Source organism: Haplochromis burtoni, unplaced genomic scaffold (genome assembly GCF_018398535.1).
Source record: "Haplochromis burtoni strain Fernald_Lab_line unplaced genomic scaffold, NCSU_Asbu1 Contig_17, whole genome shotgun sequence".
Classification (NCBI taxonomy): domain Eukaryota; kingdom Metazoa; phylum Chordata; class Actinopteri; order Cichliformes; family Cichlidae; genus Haplochromis; species Haplochromis burtoni.
The window spans coordinates 1871801-1889961 of NW_024582378.1; the positions used below are offsets into that span (position 1 = coordinate 1871801).

Sequence of the window (18161 nt, forward strand, 5' to 3'; positions counted from 1 at the left end):
GTGATGGAGCACAGTCTGCACACGCTGAAGCAGAAAGGGTAAAATCCTGAATCTCTAACAGCTCAAATATCTGATCTGTAATCATCTTTATAAAATCTGTCTGCAGTAGTTTGCTTAGAAGAAAAAAAACTACTACATTTTATTACAATCCCTCCTGTGATGGCGTGATGAAGTGAAGAGCTCCATCTGCTCATAAATACATACTAAAAAAAGCAATCCTTTCTCTAGGGCCTGAATGCAACATAATGCATAAAAGTATGGAGGTAAAATGAAGGAAGGCGTCTAATAGAAGATGAATGATGGCAAGATATCTAAGGAAAAAAAAATCACCTGTGTGGAAAAGATATGAAGGCACGGTATGATAACTTTAAACCTGAGCACTGGAGGATCTGCGCCTCTCCAAATACGAACCACCGTCTTATCTTTTGGCATTGTCCACACATGCTGAGTCACTGGAAACCAATATTATTAGTATACCAGTAAGAATGATTAGATTTCAGGAGAGTTGACCAGACCTGCGCAGCAGGAAGGGGCTGGGTTTGAATCCACGAGTCATTTGGGGTCTTTAAGTGTGGATTTGCATCCACCATTCTTCCTGTGTCTGAGTGAGCTCTCTCTGGGCTTCCTGCCACAGTCTAAAGACGTGCATGTCAGGTTAATTATCATGTTAGTGATAATTAATTATCATTATCATGTTAATCTCATGGTAGGTGTGAATACTTGTCTGCCTTTCTGTGTTAGCACTCCAACGGACCAGTAACGCTTCACCCTATGACAGCAGGCGATGGGACACTTTATTACTTACAGCTTGCCAAGTTAAACCTCATTTTGCTCTCATGGCTGCCTTAATTTCTTATGGCACAGATTCAACAAGGTGCCAGACACATTCCTCATCATATTGACATGATGACATCACACTTGCTGCACATCCATGACGTGAATCTTCTGTTTCACCACATCCCAGAGGTGCTCCAACAGATTGAGAGCTGATGGCTGCGGAGGCTGTTTGAATACACAAAACTCAGTGTTATGTTCAAGAAACTAGTTTAAGGTGATTTGAGCTTTGTGACACAGTACTTTGTCTTGCTGAAAGCAACTATCAGAAGAAGGGTGCACTGTGGTCGTAAAGGGATTGATTGGGTCAGATACATGCCAAATTCTGACCCATCCATCCAAATGTTGCAGCAGAAATTGAGCCTCATCAGATCATGCAATGTTAATCAAGAATCTTCTATGATCTAATTTTGGTGAGCCCGTGTGACCTGTAGTTCCAATTTCCTGTTCTTAGCGGACAGTAGTGGCACCCGGCGTGGTCTTCTGCTGCCGTAGCCCATCTGCTTCAAGATTCAGCCTGCAGAGATGCTCTTCTGCATACCACAGTTTTAACAAGTGGTTATTTGAGTTACTGTTGCCTTCCTATTAGCTTGAAGCAGTCACACTGGATGCTGGATATTTTCTCTTTCTCGAATCAGTCTCTGTAAACCCTACAAATGGTTTTGTAGCAATCCATGAAGTACTCAGACCAGCCAGTCTGTCACTTAAATCACCTTTCTTCCTCATTCTGATGCTCGGTAGGTCGTGTACATGCCTACATGCACTGACTTCCTGCCGTGGGATTGGCTGATTAAATATTTGTGCTAACTAGCACTTCAACAGGTGTACCTAACAAAGTGGACAGTATTTTATTTCAGCTTACTAAAACATTGATGATAAACGTTGTACCTACTGTAAATAACTGGGTGGATGTAACGATGTAAAACTAGATGTTTATCAAAGCTCTGATGCCAGACCTTTAAAGAATTAAGGGACTTTTCTGCCTTCTCTATTTTCATTTATTTATTTCCCATTTATTTTTCTCATATATGCAAGTATGAAATTTCACTTCCCCCTCTGGATCCACGTGGTTATGAGAGGATTTTCCGATTGTTTTCTGCAGGGAGAGACTGTGATTTAACTTAAATGAAAGTAAACTGAGATTTAATGTTTCGGGTGCAAAGCCTCGTCTCCTTTTTCTCGTTCTCCAGGAAAATAACAAGAAAATAAAAGCTCAAACTGTGCACTTGAGTCAGTTTTTAGTGGCTAATTGAGAGAAAAGTGCAAGAATAAAACCTCTGTCATCGTATATGAGTCATCACTTGTTTAGTTTGTAAAATGTTATACAGCTGCTATAAAAACTGGTTACAAAAATGACCCAAAATCCAATTTTTTAAATTAAGCATCATTAAATTTAACAGTAAAAATTCAAAATTAAAGTGCACTTTGAGTAATTATTATTTACACTAAAAACAAGGTAGCAGTAGGCAGTGAAAGCTTTTACACCAATTTCATTTAAACATTTACTTATATATCCTTTTCTTTTTTTGACATTAGATTTAATAAATAAAAGTCCAATCTGTGAGGACCAGCTGAAAACTTCAGGGAGAATCATCCCACATTAACATCATATGACACTATAATATAATAATTGTTATAGACAAGGCGTTATTTGGTCTTCATAAATAAAATTCAAACACAATAAAGCTTTCAGAGGAAATTATGTCCAGAATTCACTTTGTAAACTCAGTGCATTCATCTCTCACAGGCCTCAGCTCAGGGCTTTCCTTAACCCTCACAGACCCAACGAAACGTGAGGAAATGTTTGACATGCAGGCTGGAAAATACAAAAAAAGTCATCAATATTTCCTCAAACCAACCAAAGCTGCTTCTGCGTGCTCTGCGAGTACTCTTTCGACATCTTGACTTCTTTTACAATGGAAGAAAAGCTGTCCTGCATCATAGTTTCCATGAACGTGAAGCTTTGCGTCCAGCCTTTTCATACCAGTCCAGAACACCGCACAGCGAGCCAGCTCCGGGAAAATCATTTGCATCTTTAAGTATATATATGTGTATATATATATATATATGTGTATATATATGTGTATATATATGTGTATATATATATATATATATATATATATAGTTGAAGTTGTGCATTCATTTTCTTTGCCAGTCAAGTAAGTAAAAAGTCTCCTTTGAGTCATCTGAGAAAACCAGTTTTTCCACATTTTCAGTTTTAGCCATATTCAAGGCACAAATGCAGACTTAGACACACGTCTTCTGACTCACATGCTGCATTTTTTTTATTTTGAAAGAGGCTTGAAGATAAAGAGCAGCACTGTTTTACAGATCAGAGCACTAATAGCTCCTGATTAGCAACTTCTTATGATCAAAAAGTCTGGATTAAAAACGATGAAAAAGAATCTGCAGTCAACTGTGTGACATCTGACAGCTTTATCACCTTCTAATCCGGCCTATACGACAATCCGGGGCATGCAAAACAAAACAGGTTTGAACCAAAGCTTCTACATTTTTATGTAAAAGCTTTATCTTACTTTCTGTGGCTTTCGAGATTGGACTTTTCTCACACTTTTCTCTTCTCTCACTCCGAAAAGTTCTTGTACTTTGTTTTAAATCCTTAATTGGTCTTTCCTTGTACTTTTTCAAGCCCTCAGGTCATATGACCAGTTCCTCCAACCTATACAGAAATCTAAGCGCAAGCTCAGCTGGGGGACAGAGCATTCTTGATTGCTGCCCCTCCGTTATGGAATAGATCGCCTTTGCACAGTTGTCCATTTTTGAAACTCTGTTTTGATTATAGTTGTTTTTCTTGGTGTTTTCAGAGTTTTTAGTGTATTAATTCATTTTTTTCCTGTGGCTGTTTTAAAGTGCTTTTTAAATAAAGTTGGTAATTTTAGTTTTCTTTATGATTGTTGGTTGTATTTCTAAGGGTCGAGATTTAAGAAGATAAGAATAAAACTCCTCGTGACGGGAACACATCCACCTCCATTCATCCATCCGTGTAAGAGCCTTTCCAGTTCAAGCTCACCACTCTGGAGTCAATCTCAGCTGTCATAAAGCAAGAGGCGGGGGTACACCTGGATCTGGACAGGTGACGTCCATCACAGCATGAAAATCACTGTTGTGACAGAAAACACATGAACCAAAGCCTTCTGATGCTTGTTGACAAATTTGAGCAGCTTTAGTAAAGTCTCATGCTAGAACTACTTTTACTTCAGTGAGTTAAAATGTTGTCTCACACCTGGTTTTAGTGTACTAGTCAACTATAATAGCCCTGGTTGGAACCTCATAAACAGAAAGAGACTAACAGTGATGTAGCTACACACTGCACACTCAGAGCCTGGAATGAGGTTAGTGCTTTATAAGTGAACAGAGCAGTGTGCCGTGTGGGCGGCACATTGATGTAGTGGTTAGCACTGCTGTCTCACATCAGGGTGGTCCTAAGTTTGAATCCACCAGCCAGCGGAGGCCTTTCTGTGTGGAGTTTGGATGTTCTCCCTGTGCCTACATGGGTCCAAAGACATTTATGTTGGATTAATTGGCAATTCTGAACTGGCTAACTGGCTGTCGGTGACAGTCTGTGCTATAAACTGGTGACATGGCCATGTTGTACCCCATCTTTCCTCCACCCAATCACCATATATTGGATTAGCAGAAGAAAATGCACAGCTGGAGTTCTTGTAAAGGTGTCCAAAGAGCATGGAGACCAGCTACGAAATATACCCACTTGTCCAAAAACCTCTGACTGTCAGTAGTAAATCAGCACTTTGGGTCACATTACAAATTTTGTGGAATGTGTCTGAGATGAGAGGTGTTTGTGGATGTCCCTCCAGGTCGCTTTCAAAGAGAAAACTGAAGGGAAGTAGTTTAAATTTGGAAGCGGCGGTGCACAGTTTCTGGCAGTTTGCTCCTGAAAGGCAGTGGAAGTGCTCGCAGTTTGTCGTTCATGTCAAAAAAAATCAGCATGACACTCTTTTATAGTGAAGCGAACTGTCACTCGACTTCTCGCTGACTTCTGTCAGTTTTCATGAAAGCAACACGATGAATGTCTTCCAGCAGCAGCTGTCAGAAAGTGTTAGCAAATATACCCGTGTGTGAAAAGCACAAACGGCAACAAGACACAGACTTTAAAGAGAGAAGAGATGCATGCATGACAACCAGACCGTTTTTGAACCATACTCTCATATCTAAAGGGGACCTATTACACTTTTATTTTCTCTCGTACTGTTATAATGATGGATGCTCATATTAAACACATATTTACAAGCTCTAAACACACCGTTTCTGGCAGATTCGTCTTGTCTTTGCTCGGTCTTATGTCATGGTCAGCCTCACCCACCTGCTGCTCAAAGCTGGCAGCAAATCTGAAGAAACAGTGGCACTAAAAGATCTCATTTCAAACAAATGCAGATAGGCACTGTTTAAGTCGAACAAGTATTATTTTAATCATCCAGTCATGCAAAGCTATCCTACTCGGGTCTAAGAATAAAGATATAGAGCTGGAAGTGGGCAGAGTAAGTAACCTTTAAATCTGCTACTAATGGTGGGCTGTGAACTTTGTAAATAAATCCAAGTGTTTGTTCTCAGCTTTTCACAGCAGAACTGTGACATTAAGCACATTTGAATGTCAGATACTCAGAAGGGTTGAATAAGGTTTGTCTGAGTCTGAGCATTTAGAAACAAGAGTTCATTGGTTGGAGAGTATACTGACTGAGAGGCTGTGTGCTCAAGTCCCTTTTTAATCTGATGGGGACCATAATTTACAAAAAACTAGTGAGTGAAACTGTAAACTCATCAGGAAAGTGTTTACCGAGATGAAAGGGACTGAACGTTTATTTTTCCATTGATTTCAACATTAGGCCTCAGGTTCACGCAGGCCTAGAGACTGATAATGTAACAACCACCAGTTGCTAAAGAAAAGGCTTCCACAACAGGTTGCCGAGTGATTGCAGAAGGTTGGTGGCGGTCTCTCTAGGCCCAGTCATGCAGGCTTAGAGACCAGTGGGTGACGCCCTGCTAAACACTGGGTGCTCTGCAACCTGTTGGAAAATGGTTGCTGGAGATTGCAGGCAGTTGCTAGCCTGAAATTGATCTTAAAAAAAACAAAAAAATGAACTTCCTTGCGATTGCTTTGGTCGCTAGCAGATTGCCGTGGACGCAGTAGTTTGCATGGATTAACACCGGCTTATCTGCAAATAGTCGTCATTTAAACTTCATCATTTGCAACAAGTAGCAACCTCCAACAACTACTTGCCAACTGGTGTGGAAACACATTTTTACCTAGAGACCAAGTCGCCCCATGCTGGCCATTATAAAGACTGCAGTTTTTTTTTCCTTTGTAGATGTGGCAGCTAGTGCTAGCATTTATACAATTTTGGTCGTGTAGAACCAGCTGAAGTGATTTTTACTGACTGGTTTGGTGTTCTCCATGAACAACTGCAGCACCTTCATTTAGTTATTCTTGTTTTGTTTTGTTACCCAATTACACATGAACCACAGGCCACTGATGGTTAGCCTCTGGTGCGCTGAAGTCCTTAGAGAGAAAGACCCCGACACTTAAAGGTGATTTAATTTAATTAGTAGCTTCAGAGACAACAGAATCCTCGTAGTGATGAATGAACCGTTTCTTTACACTTTAGAAAAATCACTCGTCGTGGGGACAACATGTCTGCGTGCCATCCATCCATCACACCTTCAAAAAGCCCGCGATAAATTAAAATCTTCAGATATACATCAAGGAAAGTCAAAAAAAGCAAAGAATACCAGGAACAAAGTGTGTGTTAAAAGCCATTACTTTGCAGTTTTAATTCTGTAATTTCCCTCATCACCTAAACATCCGTTTACCTGACATGACCTGGAGTAACTAGTGTTTCTTCTTTTAATTTTTTTTAAACATGTTGAGAAACACAAGTTTGAACGTGACTAATGTTTCTTCACTGTATTTCTGCAGCTTTAAAAAAAAAAAAAAAGGTTTCTGTGAGACACTAAAGAGCAACAAACAGAGCAAAAACACAGCAGAGGGTGCTGAAGACATGAAGGGTATTGCTCGCATTTTGTTACGTTCCTTATTTTCTTATCCCAGTTAAATTATGTGCAAGTATTTTCCATCCTTCATCGTGCTGCTGTCACAGAGTTAAAAATGACCAGAAGAGGGTTGAAATGTCACAAAGAGAAAAAAAAAAAAAAAGAGCAAGAAAACTGGAGGAAAAAGGAAAAAAACAAACAAAACCAAAACAAAACACGGAAAGCACAAGCAAGAGGAGAAAGGAAGCCATTATCAACCGCTTTGAGAACAGACGGAGGAAAATTTATGCATCCAATTATTTTCTATTTACCTGGAAAGAGAAGTCGCAGATGAAAAGTGCTTCAGAGGACGACAAACCTTTTTTTGGTCGAGCTAATACAGACAGTCGTATCTACAGTAGAAACGAGACAGACAGAACCCACAGGGAGAAGCACCTCCGCCCGCTCCCTCCGTCCACATTTAGTTATTTACATTTTATTTTTTTAGTAGTGTTCTTCTTCATTATTCTATCTGTGGTGTGTTCAGAGACTTCTAATGTACACAAAAGGCCATGAGCTCCTCATGCCACATCTGTCCATGTCCCTCCAAACTCTTCCAAGGTGGTTATGGGGGAGGAGGAGGAGGAAGAAGAAGAAGAGGAAGGGTCGGGTAATATGTTACTGGGTCGGTGAAATAGAAAGAAGGGGAAATGAAAGTGAAGGCAGTTGTCCTTCAGTGGTATCATGTGTCTGGAAGCTGATTGATGTCAGTCAAGTTGGTGTCATTGAGGATTACTTTGATTCGATCCAAGGAGTCCGCCTGTCGTATCCGCTCCAGCTGTACCTGAGGACACGGACAAACGGCGATTAATTCTCTGACACGGGAGGATTTCTCATACAGCACTTTAATGCTTTAATAATCAAATATCATCTGAAGGGAGTTCTCCACATAAAAAATGCAGAAAAGTTACTTTAAAAAAAATTCCCCTCCCCATTTCTTTCTTCTTTCTAATTTTAGTACTTTTACATTTTGTTTTCTTCATTATATGTTATTTTTGTACAAGGTTTATTAGTTTTGTGACCCTTTATTCACATATATATGGTTCATGTGTTTATTTTATAAGGGTTAGTACCTTGCATAGCCTCTCAGATCTCAGAACATAAGTTAATGCAATTCTGTGAAGGTCTTTGGCGTGGATCATTTATGAACAAGTAATCCCTTTGTGGTGGAGCTTGATGTATTTAGTTACATCCTTTTATTGGACAGGACAGAGGACCCAGCAGACAGGACAGAGGGGAGAGAGAAATGGTCTAAGGTAGACTTGCACTGAGGCCTACAGAAGTGCTGCAAGTTGTCATTTTTAAACATGAACAGCAGCTAATGTGAAATAATGTGTTTATTAAAGATTAAAAAACTCTATTTAAGCCTTTAAAATGTAACTGACAAATAAATCAAAAGAAGAGTAAAGTAGCTGGTGAGTGTATATTTGAGTAAACTCAATATTTTGTGTCTTTGAGTAAGTAATGTGTTGTCCAAAGTGTTACAAAGTCACCAGTTCTTCTATAGTTTGCTGTTAAATTGACAGTGACGTCACTAAAACATTTTTTCCCCCTCTTAGTTTTACCGAAACAAAAATATTTGCATTGTTAAAACTAACAGATGAAGACTGTGACTGAAGCTTGTGTTTTGTTTTTTTAAATAAAAATGATAAAAAAAATGACTAAAACAGCTCGGTTGCTTGAGGGTTAAATATATAACACAGTGACACTTTCCATTTCTTTGCATGTAATCTTAAAACCCGCTTAAAAGCAGCTGTGTCCCTTCTCCTTCATAATGCAAAGTCATTTTATGGTTTTACACTTTGGTCACCTCGGCCATCTAAAGCTTTGCCCTGCATGTGTTTTATTTATTTTGACTTTTAGTTTTTCCCATCCCTCCTGTAGCGCCCTTAAACGTGCTTCTTTTAAATGTTGTGCTACTTTAATAACTCACTCAGCATCTGGCCTGGGACAACAGCTGGAAGGCAAGCATTTGGAATATTTACAGCGGTGTTACAGTTGTGATACTGCAGTGTCTTGTAGCGTGCAATAGACCGCTGGTTGCGACCACAGTTACAGTCACTGCTCCCTCAGTTGTGGCTGCACCGGCTCAAGCCTGCACCGCTGTGTTTAGAAAGATACGTCGAGCAGCTAACTCTCGAGCTCTGTGGCTGACCACAGCCGGGACTGACTGCAGATCTGATTGTGACTGCAGCCAGATGATGACAGCTGTCCCCGCCGCTGTGGCTGCTTTGTTTGTCATGACTCGGGCTGTGACACGCCGACTACATGCAGCATCAGAAGCTGTACTGAAGCTACTGCGCTCATGAGGTCCTGTGGTGTGTTTGTAATACATGTGCTACAGACAAACCACAGTTTACTCAGCAGAAACACACGTTCAGAACACCACAGATTCAAACCAAGCTACATTTCTGGCAGGTAGTGTATAAACCCACCAACTGTACACATGAGGTAAAACACAGGAGGGGTCTGCAACAACCATGAAAACATTCCCCGTCATGACCTTTTGGGGGCTCTGAAGATTGTCAGAATATTTGCTGGTAAAAAAAATTAGATGTAAATCGGGTAAACTTCTTAACTACAATATTTTCAAATAAAATCTAAACATCCTGCATTAAAATTAAAGACAGTATTCACTGTTTGTGATACATTTTCATAATGGTTTGGTATATTTACTGGCTTGTTGTGTTTTATTTCTGTGTTTTTGTTTTTAAGACAGTTTTTATTAATAAATGGACGCGTTCCATATATTTCTCCTCTGATTTTTACCTGTTATAGTCGACTGAGAAGCTTCCAATACATATACATAAAGTTGTGGTCAGAAGTTTACAGACGTTATTTATATGCACAAACAAAGAACCTGAAGTCAACAAATAAACTCAGAAATGTTTGGCTTCAAGGTTCTTCTGTTTGGTTGAATGTAAGCTGAACAACTCTAACTGGCTCGTTGTTGACCTGGTGGAGGTTAAACAGACAGTCGCTGCTTACCTGAAGGGTCTGAGAAAGTTTCACAAAGTCCTTCTGAACCTGCTCGCTGACGTCCAGCTCGGTCTGCAGCCGCTGGGCTTTGTCTTTCTCGTCGAGGACTTGACTTTCAAGTGCACTCTACAAGGACATGCGCACACAGGTTCGTTCAGAAAAGCTACACAGTCTCAGTATTTAAAATAAAATCCTAAAGTGAAACAGAAACATCACAAAACATCTGCTGAATATTTTTACGGGTGCTTTATTTTATATCAAACAGACAGGGCCTCATAAAGCTGTCAGTAAACTGCTGTCGTGACACGAGGTTGGGATTTTACTGAAATATGAGCTGCTCGGTGGATCAGATGCTGCATAATGTGTCAGATCCTGATAAACTGTATAAAATCCCACAACAGCCGGGTTAGATGACGATGATGATGTTACTGATCGAGTTAAAGTGACTTTTTGGACAGGGGTGGTTGTGGTGGATCAGCAGATAAATGTGCGTGCCAAACACGGACCTTTGCAGTGGTGAGCTCTTTGAGCTGCTGCTCCAGGCTGATCCTCAGGCCCTGGAGGCTCCTCAGTGTCTCAGTCTTCTCGGCCAAACTGCTCTCCAGCTACAAAAACGATGTAACGCAAATAATCAGTCGACAAATAAATGAGATGCAGAGATGTTGATAAAAGATCAAGGCAGATTCTATGAGCAGTGGTAAAATTAATAATACGGTTTAAAGGCTTTGTTCATGGATTTTTGCCCACTGTAAACGACATCTGACCATATCATATCAGCACTGCATTTTATTAAGTACGTAAACTTTATAGCTCTTTATCTCAAAAAAGTCCTACGTGTGCAATAATTGCAATGACTGAACAAATGACAATTTCAATAAATGCAAAATAATGTGCCACCTACAGGACTTGAGTGTCTCAGTGGGAAAGTACAAAAGACATTTGCTGGGTAGATTAGTGGCTTTATGTGTTGAGGCTTTTTTGGTCTCTTTAGGGCAGGGGTCGGCAACTCCAGGCCTCAAGAGCCGGTGTCCTGCAGGTTTTAGCTGTGTCCTTGATCCAACACAGCTGATTTAAATGGCTAAACTAGCTCCTCAACATGTCTTGAAGTTCTATAGAGGCCTGATAATGAACTAATCATTTGATTCAGGTGTGTTGACTCAGGGTGAGATCTAAAACTTGCAGGACACTGGCCCTTGAGGCCTGGAGTTCCCCCACCCCTGCTTTAGGGGATTTCTATTGGCCTAACATTGGTAGAAAAGAGCTGCTGTGCAGATTTTTTGATTTAAACATGACTGTGCCTGGAGAAAAAAGCCTTTTTTCTTTTCTTTTTAAGAGAGTGCTTCTTTGATGTTTGAGAATATGTGTTTCGCTTGGAAAGAGCAACTCAAACAACAGTTCAAACAACAATTCCTGGAAGCAATCTTATTACAGGAAGCGCTCCTTCTTAAAAAACGGACCCAAAACAAATATTTATCTTCCGTCTGTGTGTGTTATTTCTCAGCTAAGTTTGTTTTGTCTCACGGGGAAAACAACACCAGTTTGCTGCTAACCTCTCTTTGTTGTGTCACCCCATTTGCAAGATTATAGACCAGGGGTGGGCAAGTCCAGGCCTCGAGGGCCGGTGTCCCTGCAGGTTTTAGATGTGTCCTCGAACCAACACAGCTGATTTAAATGGCTAAATTAGCTCCTCAACATGTCCTGAAGTTCTCCAGAGGCCTGGTAACGAACTGATCATGTGATTCAGGTGTGTTGACCCAAGGTGAGATCTAAAACCTGCAGGACACCAGCCCTCGAGGCCTGGAGTTGCCCACCCCTGTTATAGACCATATCTGCAGGGTTTCCCCCCTGTGTACGATCTGAGTGGACTAATCGGTCAAAGCCGATTCTCACCATCTGGAAATCTTTTGAAATATGAATTACTGTAAAGTATTTTCTTTTGATATACAGCGATGTCCAAAAGTCTTGAGCCACCCCTTATTTCTTTATAGTTTGCTGGGAAAATAAGAAATAGGTGCAAACATACCATGTAAATACAGTAAATACAGTACATAAGGGACATTCTAACTTTCTGATAGCTTCAAAGTCAATACTTGGTGCGACCACCATTATTCTTCAACATAGCTTCAACTCTCTTAATTTCTGTAACTAGTCTTCGGGTATCTTTCTTTAGGCTTCTTGAAGGACATTTAAAGCTGTTCTTCGAATGTTGTCTTCCTTTTTTTCTATGCAAGATCCTCCATCTTTTTTTAGACTGGCCACAGAAACTTACTGCATATAAAACCTCGTCACTGATTCTTAGTCCAGTTCTTGTGTAATTTAGTATTCCTCTGTCTCAAATGCATCTCAGGTCCTGTGTTAAGGTCTTTGCTAGATTTGGATATGACTTTCAGATATAACACATGCTGTGGAGGTTGTTTTGTTGGCCTGTCACTTCCTCTCTTGTGCTCCATTTGTCCACTTTCCTTAAATATTTTAAAGTACACACTGCAGACAATCCTGAGATATGCCAAGTTTACAAAAAGTACCATTTTATGCCTGTCAAACTGTTATCTTTGGCATTTTTCAAAGAAAATATGAAATGGAAACAAATTTGTGAAAAGCTCCTTGCAACAAAAGGCTTGAAGACAGAGTAAAACTGGATCTCTGTGAAGTTGTCTGCGCACACAACACTCATTCATCCGTTGATTTAGTTTTAATTAAATTTTTTATACTTTTTTGATTTGATTTTTTAATGAATCAAATCATTCCTTTGAAAATGATCAGGTGCAAAGACAGGACAAAAAGTGGGTGAAAAAGCAGCTAATATCCAACAAAAATTTTGAAAAACCTTCAGAAAGCCCAAAAAACGATTGTGCAAAATCCCTTGAAAAATAATTCAATGGAAGTCTCCATGGAAGCAAAATACAAAGAAACGAGAAAGAAGAAGAAAAGGGAAAGACCATCTCTCAACCATATCTCAATCTTGAGTGACAAGATGCAAAAAATTCAGCTAACGTTTGCTCAGATTGGTTAACTGCAGTAAACTAAGGCATTAATTTTAATCCCACGAGTCCACAGAGTGAAGCAGATTTCCTCAGTCTGCACGCCACGCTGCAGAGTCCGAGTTATCTACAGAATCTGAAGACAACGTTCATCTCTGCTAATCCTTCTTGGTCACAGCACCCAGGCTGAATGACTTCATAGTGTAAAACCCCTAAATACCTATTTTATACCTTTCTATTTTTTAAAACGTATGTTTATACAACAGTGACGATACACAGTTACATTGCTGCAGTTAAACAAAATGCAACTGATACTAGAAGTCCGATGTACTTTGCAACAGCTAATTTGCAACCTTGACCTTGGTTAGGGTTAGAAGACCTTAACAACAAAAACAATGACAGCAATAATAATAAATAATAACAGTAACAGCAACGACTACAAATAAATAGAAACATTTAAGAAAAACCATTAAGAATGACAAAAAAGCCATTTCAGGGATCAGAGATTTGCTTTTCTTTAAGGCATAATTTTGCTTTTGCATTAAAAATGTTAAAATCAGTTAATATTTTTTATTTAAAAGAAGACTGACCAAATGTTTCTTTACATTTTGGTGACAAGGTTTAACTTACAATCCTCATTAATAGCTCCCCTTGTGTTTACTTCCTGTTTGAGATACTCAACAGGAAGGTCAGTTAAAAGAGAGTTTCTCACAGTTTTTTCACTACACAAGTTACTCCAGTAAAACTGGAAATAACGTTGAGCTTGGTGAGTATGAGTCAAACAGCGAGGAGGCTGGTGCCCCCTTCTATATCATAGTCATTTGATCCAAGTATTGATCAGTGCAGATTTATTTATCAGGATGAGGAGAATGACCTTCTCTGTCCACACACAGGTTAGATTAAAAGAGTTGCAGGTACATGAAAAAAATAAAAACCTGTGCATTTCTCCCACATCTACATTAGTATTTTGATTTTTAGCATTATTTGAAGCACATTATCCAAATCTTTTTCCTTCACTGCATGACAATTTCACAGAAGACGTACCTGTTCCTTCTCCGCTTTTATTCGCTCCAGCTCCGTCTTCAAACTGGAGAAAGACGCTGTGGGAAGAAGACATCATTAGAGGATCACACGGCGCTCATCTGAATCTCAAAGCCCGGATATTCTCTCAGGAATTATTACGAGAGCCCCTGAAAGTTATGAATAATGCAACAAAGCTGCTTTGCCCGGAGCTGCTGTGTGTGTTGAGCTCAAATGAGCGCACAACTAAAAGAAACAAACAGCACAAGCATGAAACACTCCAGCTGTTAATGACTACACTGACTCACTGGCCACTGACAACAGAACCGGCACCAAAAATCATCCATCAAGTGGAAGCACTTGTGTTTAAATAGAGATAAACCTCCTGGTACGTTGTAAAGAGTGTGTACTTTCTTCAGTCAAAATCTCCCAGAGAGAGAAGTCTAAAGCAGCGCAATGCAAACAGTTCGGTTTTACAACTAAAACAGGACATTTAGTTTTATCAGTCATCAGAAAATGAATTAACGACGAGCCCTTTCATAATGTGTACATGAACCAGCTGTTAATGCAAACAAAATAACATGAATATTACTGGGTCTCTTGCTCTAAAGCATTAAATCAGATGTTAAATATCTCCTTAACCTCTGAACTTAAGCATGACAAGGGATAAAGGATCCATTAAAACACACTTGGGGGGAAAAAGCAGCTGTCATATAAATGTACCGTATTTTTCGGACCATAAGGTGCACCAGATTATAAGGCACATTAAGGGAAACAAAACAGTCAGATAAGTCAAACTTTACTCAACTTATTCTTCTTGCTTCCTCCACTTCCGTACCACTGATTCATTAACGTTGAATTGTGTACCACATAAAATCGGTTCAAGGTCAGTAAGCGCGACCAGAATTTATAAATAAGGCCCACAGGATTATAAGGTGCACTGTCGATTTTTGAGAAAATTAAAGAATTTTAAGTGCGCCTTATAGTGCAGAAAATACAGTATTTTACTTTTTTGAAACGAGAGAGATGATGCATAAAAATGTATTTATGACCCCGTTACATTCAGTAAATGATTGCTTTTTTAAATGTGCTTATCATTCCCGCACTGTTTCCTTCATCTATGAAAGATATTCTAAAGCCGTGACTTTATACACTCTTTATGGAAACCGGAGTTTGTGCACACAGCTCTACCAGATATTTATCCTGTGGTTGGCTGGTTTAAAAGGGAGGTATTCCCTGAAACTGCATACAGAGTAAAGTATTACGAAATTAAATCAAATGAAAGGAAAAGCAGCAGGTTTGTCCACAGCCTGTCACAGCACGTACCTCATGATAACTCTCCTCTTTGCTCAAAGTCTGTTAGTTATGACTCACTGCAAATCATCACAATGCTATGGCTGCAAGTAGAAATCCCGTTCATGATAACATGTATAACTTCTAATGCGTTATCTTGTAAAATGAAAGATATAGCAACACAAGGTGTTTACATTCCCTAGTGCAACAACAAAACAAGCACAGACACATCTGAGAGGGAGAAGAGCCCCTCAGCTCCCAACGGTGACTCCCAAAAAGAGCTGCTTTATCTCTGTGAACGTTTTTTGTAGGAAGAAAATGGTTTCTCTTGAAAGGTGGAAACACAACAAACCTGTCTCACCACTTCAGCCCTAGTGGGAGTCGTCCCTTGAGAGGGTCGTTGATTTATCATGTGCCTCATCACATGAGCCAAGGTGTGGGAAAAACAGGGAGTGGGGCATTATCAGCAGAGGTTTCGGGTGAAACCATTGTGAGATCTCGCCTCACCCTGTTATGTGACTTGTTGAGATCAACTGACACAAGGTGTGAGTGGGCGTTAAGTGTAACCAAGGTAACATCCGACCCCACTTTCTGAAATCCATTTATTGTGGCGGGAATGAACTTTGCATAACTTCCGGGTCAATCTGCTGCATCTTCCCTGCGTCACCGCTGCTGCAGTCTCTGTGGTTGGCGTGCTTGTCAGAAGTTGACTAATTACTGACGCCATATTGCTTGACAGTGTGAAATAACCCGGCCAATTCATTCAGCGTTGTGCCTCCACTTGATGGCGAACCGGTTACTTTGTTTGTTTATTATAATAATGAAAATGCGGCGCCGCAGTCGCGCAGTCGAAACACCGGTAAACTAACACTAGGCCAGTGAAGCTTAAGTTTAATTACTGGTTTTATTTATTGAATACCTGTTGTTTTTGTTTTTTCACTATGGCCGAATGTTAAATGAACACTTCCAGAGTTGAGTGAACGATTTGATTTTTGTCCATTTTGGATGTTTTTTGTTACTTTTTTAATTGAATGCCAAAACAGCCTATGGGACTTTTGAATTGACTTAAATTCCTTCTAGATTATTGAACTTGTTGCACAACACTTGAAGGTTAGACATCCTAGTTTCAGTAAACTAGGCGGTGCGCAAGGTCAACACACAGCAAGGTACATTTTTCAAATAGCTTAACAAAACAGATAAGGCCTCAGTCACACAGGCCTGCAGACCTGTCAGCAACCATCTACCAACCATAAATCACAAGGGAAAAATTAGTATCCTCAGACCAGTTGCAAGTGGTTGCAGGAGGTTGTTGGCAGTTGCTATAGGATGTGCACGGTGGACGTGCACGGTGCTCCACCAAAAACCTCCTTGCAAATGCTTTGGTTGTGGTGACAAGGAGTTTGCATAGAATGAAATGCAGACTTGTCTGCAAACCTTTGCAAACTACTTGTCAAGCGGTGGTGAAATTGTGAGAAGTGTGACGCAAACCTTAAGCAGAGAGTATTTGCCTTCAAAATAAAAGCTGCATCTTCTTAAATGTTTTGTTTGGTCAGGCAAAAATTTTACGTGAAGGTGGATGTTTTCCGTTGTAAGTTTTTTTGGTACACCACCCAGCACAATCACCAACCTATATCAACCACTTGCCAACCAGTCGGGGGACTGGAGGTTGCTACAAAGAGGCTAACTGGTCTCTAGGCCTGTGAAAACTACATTAAAAACATGTGAGGGGAAAGCATCATGTTAAATGCTGACTGCATCATTAGTCTGCCAACTAAGTCATCAACGCACACACATGCAGGCAGCTAAAGTGAGCTTGTTCAAACTGCTGATCATACCTTCCAGGATGTCTGAATGACAAATGGGGAAAAACAAAAAGCAGAAACGGAAGATCGTTTAAAAAGGTAGCAGTTAAAACACAAATACACACCCTATAGCTGATCAATGATTTAAACACAAGTTGATCGTTCAGAGACTCACCTATTTCCTCCTTACATCCCTCGATCTCCAGCTGCAGAGTGTCCTCCAGGTTCTCCTTCAGGCACTGCTCCGCCTGGATCTGCTCCTTCAGAAATAAGATCTCAGCCTTCAGCTTCTCCTCCATGTGATCGGCCGACGTCCGTAACGCCACCATGTCCTCACGCAACCGCAGCACCAGGCCCTGGAGCTCCTGAAGAAGAATCAACGAATAACTTTACAACCACCAATGTGGACATCCCCGTCACCTCCGTCGTATACACAACATTTTCTTCTGATGTGATGCGACTGTTCTGCAGGAAATGATCAGAAAACCTTAAATATCCAGGGTACCAGTACGTACTTCCATTCATGTCACAGACATTAAATTAGTGCAGTTTGCTGTTAAAAATATAATATATATATACACTCTGCAATATTGATTCGGCCTTTATATTAAATATGGCTATCGTCTGTATAAATTAAGTTACGAGAGCTTAAAATGCTGGAAAAAATAAAATTCCAGTCACTCTTATGTACGTAAAACATGATATATGTAGGATGAAGGAAACCAACTGCATGGCTTCGCTTAAACTAAAGTTATTGTGTATAAAAAGTGGGCCAATTCTGATTGGGTTAGATGGGAACTTGTTTTTATATTTGGTTGATTTTATATGGAGTTACTCAGTAGTAGCCAGACAGAGGCATAATCTCCAGGGGGCCAATTTGTAACCCGAACACTGTATTTCTACCATACTTTGCTGAGTTATTGTGTTTGAAAGGACTCTATTTCACCATGACAAGTTTTATAAACCTCTTTTGGAGTACTATAAACTGCTGTGGCCTGTTTTGGTTTCTGAGAAATTACTGAACTTCTTGGATCATATTTCTCATTTGACAGGTACCCGAAACAACACCTGTAGAACACAAATTTATCCAAGCACACACGAATGATTAAAACAGATACCTGTACATGGTCATAAGCCATCGCTTGACGTCTAAGACTGTTTACATTTGTAAGTTATGTGACAGCTG

The 18161-nt window shown here is 40.0% G+C and overlaps 1 protein-coding gene across 2 annotated transcripts in view; it reads right to left on the bottom strand.

Annotated features, from left to right (window-relative positions):
* Positions 1 to 3688: 3688 nt before the first annotated feature.
* Positions 3689 to 18161, bottom strand: part of rabep1 (rabaptin, RAB GTPase binding effector protein 1) — a 45235-nt gene continuing 30762 nt past the window's right edge. The window contains exons 14-19 of one of the 2 annotated variants that reach the window (XM_005916034.3): positions 17151 to 17340; positions 17009 to 17020; positions 13905 to 13960; positions 10386 to 10484; positions 9889 to 10005; positions 3689 to 7684 (exon numbers count right to left, since the gene is read on the bottom strand). In XM_005916034.3, coding sequence (XP_005916096.1) covers positions 7583 to 7684; positions 9889 to 10005; positions 10386 to 10484; positions 13905 to 13960; positions 17009 to 17020; positions 17151 to 17340 — 576 coding nt within the window. In that variant the 3' untranslated portion in view covers positions 3689 to 7582. The remainder of the gene's footprint in view (positions 7685 to 9888; positions 10006 to 10385; positions 10485 to 13904; positions 13961 to 17008; positions 17021 to 17150; positions 17341 to 18161) is intronic. The other variant, XM_005916035.2, reaches the window with a different exon arrangement.